This window comes from Belonocnema kinseyi, chromosome 5, assembly GCF_010883055.1.
Source record: "Belonocnema kinseyi isolate 2016_QV_RU_SX_M_011 chromosome 5, B_treatae_v1, whole genome shotgun sequence".
Taxonomy (NCBI): domain Eukaryota; kingdom Metazoa; phylum Arthropoda; class Insecta; order Hymenoptera; family Cynipidae; genus Belonocnema; species Belonocnema kinseyi.
In genome coordinates, this window is record NC_046661.1 from 145,701,019 (window position 1) to 145,708,255 (window position 7,237).

The 7,237-nt window shown below is 24.5% G+C and overlaps 1 protein-coding gene across 1 annotated transcript in view; it reads right to left on the reverse strand.

Moving 5' to 3' along the window:
- The window catches only part of LOC117173939 (rab proteins geranylgeranyltransferase component A 2), a 58,458-nt gene that overhangs the window by 31,696 nt on the left and 19,525 nt on the right, over positions 1 to 7,237 (reverse strand). Inside the window, exon 6 of the mRNA XM_033362588.1 lies at positions 6,120 to 6,368. Coding sequence (XP_033218479.1) covers positions 6,120 to 6,368 — 249 coding nt within the window. The remainder of the gene's footprint in view (positions 1 to 6,119; positions 6,369 to 7,237) is intronic.

Genomic DNA, 7,237 nt, shown 5'->3' on the forward strand with positions numbered 1-7,237 from the left:
ATAACAATTCTGAATGTAGAATTTAATTTTTTAAACAGAATTATAATTCTGATTTGAAACGAGGTACTTTCAAAGAAAATTTATATTTGAGAGAATTTTAGAGTTTTAGAAAAAAATTCTAATTCTTAGTTGAAAAGGAGAATTTTTGAGAAGAATTAAAATTCTTGATTTGCACAGAAATTTTGTTAAAAGAAATTTTATTTCCGAGTTGAAATGAAGAATTTTCTTAAAGAATTAAAAATCTGAAATTGATCAACGAATTTTCAATTTTTAACCAGGAGAATAATAGTTTTTAATGGAAAATTGATTTTTTTAAACAAAATTATTATTCTCTGTTGAAGCGAGGTATTTTCGAAAAAAATTCAAGTATGTATTGAAACAGGGCATTTTACATAAAAATCCAATTTTTTTTGTAATGGAGAATTTCCGGAAAGAATTAAAATTTCGGATTTAATCAGAGAAATTTTCAATTTCTAACCAATTCAGAGCTGGAATTAGATTTTCAAATTGCTTAAAATGATATAATTTTGAACATTTTTAAATTCATTGATTGATTCTTAAATTTAAAGCATTAAAAATGATAATGTCGATTCACATTTTTGGAATTGAATCTAAATCTTATCTCTACAATTTATAAAAGTTAAACATTTTTTTAAGTTGGCAGTTTAACTGCATTTAATTTAAAATTGTGCAGTTGAAAAATGTTAGTAGCTTTCATGATTTAAATTTCATTATTTAAATTTAAAGAGTTTCACTTTTTTACTATTTTTTCAATATCATTGACCGTGAAAAATTTGTGCTAATCGGGAAATGACCGGGAAATTTTTTAATTTTATTCTGTATTAAAACGCCCCCCCCCCCCTGTTATTAGAATTGTCGATTAATATTCTATGTGCGATTCGATGGAGAGCCCTAGATGGAAAACAATGAGATTCTGAATCATCATCAGCGTGTCTCTCGCTCACGAATGAACAACACAAATGTCCTTTTTTTTGTGTACAGGATACCGCGACAAGACGTTCATAGAGTACCTAAATACGAAAAATCTGACGCCGGTTGTCAAGCACTACGTGATGCAAGCAATCGCGATGGCTACCGATGAAACCTCCTGCAGGGATGGCGTCAATCGCACCAAACACTTCCTTAACAGTCTCGGAAGATATGGAAATACTCCGTTCTTGTGGCCGATGTATGGAAGTGGAGAACTTCCTCAATGCTTCTGCAGGTTAGTTGAAGATTTTCATTTTCAATTGTCCCTCTTTTATTTATATTTTTTTTAAAGATGCCGCTGACGCTCTTTTTCAAGAATTTTTCTCTGAAAACAGTTATTTTCAGGGTGGCCACTGGACCGTAAAATCGGGAAATGACAGGGAATTTATTTTTTTTACCGGAAATTTCAGAAAGTTTTTGAAAAAAAAAAAAAATGTCTAGCTTTCATTTTAACCGTTTATTAATAATTAGTTGAATTGTTTTCTTTTTCAATTATGATATCATTCAGTTTAGAATGCGTAATTCGAAAATCTTTCCCTTTACAAATTTTCGATTTTAGACTTTAATTTTTAAAATGCAGTTTTAAAGACGTGGACAATTAAAAATTAGAAGCGTTTGAAATAAAAGATTTTTTATTTAAAAAAAAACCAACAACATTTTTTAACATTTAGTTCAATTTAATTAATTTAGGTAATTTTAATAATTTTAGTTAACTTTTCAAAAACATGAATTTGTAAGCAATAAATAAGATTCTATGAAAAAAATCGAATTTTTAATTCAATAAGACTAATTTTTAATAAGAAGGGATGACTTTTTCAAAAAAATTTTGGATTTTTACCAAATAGTTGCATTTTTATTCAAGAAAGATGAAATTTGTACTAAAACAGAGAAATTCTTTATAAAGAACGACGATTTTTTTAAAAATTGGAACCTACATCCAGAAAAGATTTCAGATCATTTTTCAGCAGGAAAATATAATTTCTAAAGAAAAAAAAATTATGTTTTAACTGGCTTCCATTTTTGGTAAAATTTTTTCTTTTTTAGTTGCAATTAAAATTTTTTTTATTAAAAATTTCTTTCTTTTTCCGTTCAAAATTATTATTTTCTTAAATAATTTTACTAATTTAACTAATTAAATTTTTTTAATAGTAAAATTTTCAACAAAACAATAATGGACTGAATTTTTAATTAAAAAAAGAAAAATATTTTTAAAAAAATAGTTGTAATTTCATCCAGAAATCATTTCAGTTCATTTTTCAGCGCCACAAAAAAAAAGGTAAATTCTCTACGAAATGGTTAAATTTTTAACAAAACAGCAGAATTTTCAAAGACAAACTATGATTTTTCAACAAAATTGTTGAATTTTTAACCGAACAGATGCACTTTTATTCAAGAAATATGATATTTTTTCTAAAACATATGAATTAAATAAAAATTAAATACTTAAATTTCCATACGACACAGATTTCAGTTCACTTTTCAAGAACGAAATAAGAATTGTAAACAATGAGTCAATTTTCTGCTAAATAATCGAATTTTTAACCAAAAAAACATGAATTTTTAACACGATTGTGAAATTTTCAACAAAACAGTTGCATTTCTGTCCAAGAAAAATGAAAATTCTACAACAATAGGTGAATTTTTAAAGCAAAAATACACATTTTCAAAAATAGAGTTGAATTTTCATCCAAAAAGATTTCAAATGACTTTTCAACACAAAAATAAGAATTTTAAATAAGAATTAATGTTTAAAAAAAAAGCTGAATTTTTAGCCCAAAAAGATGAAAATTTCTAATAAAAAAATTGAATTTCCAACCAAAAAGGATGTCTTTTAAAAAAAATTGTTAAATTTTCACCCAAATAATTAAATTTATAAATAAAAAGATAATCGCCAGGAAATGACAGTGAATTTATTTTTTGGCCTGGAATTTTACCAATCGGGTTAGAAAAAAATCTGTCCAACTTTAATTTCAACCGATTATTAATAATTAGTTGAATTTTTAGTTTTTACAATTATGATATCATTCAGTTTACAATGCGTAATTAAAAAATTAAAAAATGTTCTTTTCAGACTTTAATTATTAAACGTACGTTTAAAATTTGAAGATTTTTAAAATGTAGTTTTAGACTTGGACAATTAAAAATTAGAAGTGTTTGAAATAGAAGATTTTTGATTTAAAAAAACAGTTTTAGTTGATCAACTGTGAATATAAATTAATGATTTTTAAAAAACGATTTGGAACCAGTTTAGAATTTTATAATTTTTCGATTTGAACGTTAAAAATTAAACTATTTCAATTGGAGAGTCTTATTAGTTGAATTTTTACGATAAAAACATGAATTTGTAAACAATAAAAAACAAGTCAACGAAAAAAATCGAATTCTTAATTCAACAAGACTAATTTTTTATAAAAAAAAAAAGAGTTTTTAACAAAATTGTTGGATTTTTCTATCAAATAGTTACATTTTTATCCAAGAAAGATGAAAAATACGACCATTTTTTCTTTCAAGTAGAACCTACATCCAAAAAAGAGTTCAGTTCATTTTTCAGAACCAAAATGTACTTTTTAAACAAAAAAGTAAATATTCTACAAAATAGTTCAATTGTCAACAAAACAATAAAAATTTGAACTTAAAGGAGCATTTGTTAACAAAATAAGTTAATTTTCAAACAAACAGTGGTAATTTTCATCCAAGAAAGATACAATTTCTCTTAAAAGGATAAATTTTTAATTTAAAAAAAAAACAATATTTAAAAAAAAAACTTGAATTTTCATCCAGAAAAGATTTCAGTTCATTTTTCAGCCCAAAATATAAATTACAACAAAAAGTAAATTTTCTACGAAATTTGTAGAAAAAATTTGAGTAATTTTAAAAGATATTTAGGAGTTTTAAAAAGATTGAAAATTATCATGCAAATTTTAGAAAGTTTTCCTAAAATCTTCCAGAATCTTTTTTGAAAATTTTGTTTAAATCCTTGAAAAACTTTCTAAATATACTCTTAGAATAATTTTTCAAAATGATAAGTTATTTTTAATTTTCCTAGGAATCTTAACAAAATTTTTTTATTTTTTTGAAGCCTTTCACAATTCTTAAAAAGAATCTAATTGTTTTTTGTTTAAAATCTGCGAAAATCGACATTTTTTATATTAAGCTATCATTTCAAGTTTTAATTAAGTTTGAATCTTTTAAAAACTTCTACATATCTCTTAAAATTACTCGAATTTCGCCTACAAATAATAAATATTCAATTGTTATTTATACATCCAAATTGTAAAGAAATTTTCTAAGATTTGCAGGATTTTCTGTAAATTGTCCGAAAAAATTCAATTCACTTTGACAGATATTTAGAAGTTTTGAAAAAAAATCCAAAATAATTTTAAATTTAAAACAAATTTTAAACAACTTTTAAATTTGTCTAGATTTTGAAATAAAATTTTGAAGCTTTCCAAGGATGTTTAAACTATTTAAAAAGAAAATAATTGAATTTCTAATTTAAGAAGTGTTCATTTAAATTTTTTTTAAATTTTATGTTTCTAGCTTAAAATTCCTTAAAATTATATAATTTTGAAAATTTTAAAGTTCATTGATTGATTTTTAAATTTAGAGCATTGAAAATGATAACGTGGATTTATATTTTTTTATGTTGAAAAATGTTATTACCTTCAATTTTAGACGCATAAAAAATTGAGCATTTGAATACAAACATTTTAAATTTCAATTTTAAAAGTTCAAAATTTAACAGTTCCACTTTCAGTCCTTTCATTTGCAGCTCAGCCTTTATTACCTTAAGTGGAAAATTGTTTAGCTTTAGGCTTCCGTAAATGTAAATCTTAGACGAAAAAGGTAATGTTTAAAAAAGTAGTTAAATTTTTAACTACTGAATTTTTGAATAAAATCATGAATCTTGAACCAAAATAATGAATGTTTAACAAAGTAGTTCAACTTTGAAATTTAAATTTGAAGAAATGTACAAAATTCCTAGATTCCTAAAGATTTTGAAATAAAATTTTTAATCTTTCCAAGGAAGTTTAAACTATTTCAAATAAAAATAATTTAACTTCTAATTTTAAAGAGCATTGATTGATTTTTTAATTTGGAACAAAATTTATGAATTTTTAACAAAGAAAGATTAACTTTCAAGTAAAAATAAATTAGTTACATTTGCAGTTAAAACAATTACTTTTCAACTACAAGAAAAAAATTATTTTCAACCAGTTAATTTTTCAACCAAAGAAATGAATTTTTAACTAAAATGTAAATCTCAGACCAAAAAAGATAATTTTTAACAAGTGTCTAGTTAAAAAAATAATGCATTTTTTAAGTTTTTATCTTATAATTGTTTAAAAAGTATAATTTTGAAAATTTTAAAGAGCATTGATTGATTTTTTAATTTGGAACAAAATTCATGAATTTTTAACAAAGAAAGATTAATTTTCAAGTAAAAATATATTAGTTACATTTGCAGTTAAAACAATTACTTTTCAACTACAAGAAAAAAAAATGATTTTCAACCAGTTAATTTTTCAACCAAAGAGATGAATTTTTAATTAAAATGTAAATCTCAGACCAAAAAAGATAATTTTTAACAAGTGTCTAGTTAAAAAAATAATGAATTTTTTAAGTTTCTAGCTTAAAATTGTTTAAAAAGTATAATTTTGAAAATTTTAAAGAGCATTGATTGATTTTTTAATTAAGAACAGTGAAAATAATAACGTGAATTTATATTTTTATAACTGAATTTGAATCTTTATACTCTATAATTCATAAAAGTTACAATTTCTACTTCAATCTTAAATAATTAAAAATTCAAGAATTCCACTTGGAGTGTTTTAATTTGTCGTTAATTTTTTATCACTTCAAATGGAAAAGTTAGAGTTAAAATTTTTTAATTTTATTAACCGTGAAAAATGTTTGCGAATCGAAAAATAACCGGAATTTTTTTTCTTCGATTAAAACGGCCACCCTCTAATTGTTCCCATTTTATTTATAATGATATGAAGACAACGGCCATCGAAAAATGTATCCCCAAATTCCAGATTATGCGCAGTTTTCGGTGGAGTTTACTGCCTGAAAAGGCAGCTCGATGGCCTTGTTGTCGGCGAGGACAAGTGCAAAGCCATTATCACCGGGAAGCAGCGACTCGCTCTCGAGCACCTGGTCGTCGGTCAGGGCCACTTGCCACCAGAAATTGTCGCCTCGACCGGCGATCAGCAAATTTCTCGTGGAATTTTCATCACCGACCGATCGATCATGCTCGGGGAAAAGGAGAATCTTACTCTGCTTTATTGTCCGCCTGAAGAACCCGGACAAGAAGCCGTGACAATTATCGAACTGGGACCATCGACCAATGCCTGTCCTCAAGGACTCTGTAAGTCCTTTTCAAAATACAAGATCTTAGATTTTTATATAAATGGGGTGTCTACTCTACCAAAAAAACCTCAAACTGCCAGGATATTATTTTTTAAGTCTGGAAATTTTTTCGATAACGTGCTTAATTTTTTGTATATAATATTTTTTGAAATTTGAATTTTGTTAAAAATTCATTTTTTTAAAGTAAAAATTCAACTATTCTGTTTTTGGTTGACAATTTATCGATTTTAGTTGAAAATTCGTCCTTTTTTTATGAATTACATATCGACTCATACATTCTTTCTTCCATTTTTGGTTGAAACTTAGTCTTTTTTTTTTTAGTATAAAGTAAAACTATTGGGTTTAAATTTTTCCTTTATATTTGATAATGCAAATATTTTAATAAAATTTCGCGTATTTTTTCGAAAAATCGTCTTTGTAGTAGAAAATTAATCTTCTTAGTTTAAAATTCAAGTGATGAATATTAAATTGGAATACTTGATTTTTTAACTAAAAAGATGAATTGTCTACCATAAAAATGATTTTTCCAACAAATAGATTAATTCTCAATCAAACAGTTGGACTTTGAACTAAAAAAGATCAGTTTTCAACCAAAAATTGAATAGTTAAATTCTCAGTTAAACGAATTATTTTTCCGCACAAAAAAAAAGATTAATTTTGAAAAAAAATATAATTTCAGCTTTAAACAAGCAGTTTTATTTTTCACCAAAAAATATGAATTAATTACTAAAATGATCAATATTTAATTGAATTACTTGAAATTTTAAACAACAAAAAAAAATGAATTTTCTAACAAGACGATTAATTTTCTACCAAGCAAGATCATTTTTCAACAAATAAACAATGAATTATTCGCAAAAAAGATTAATTTTCA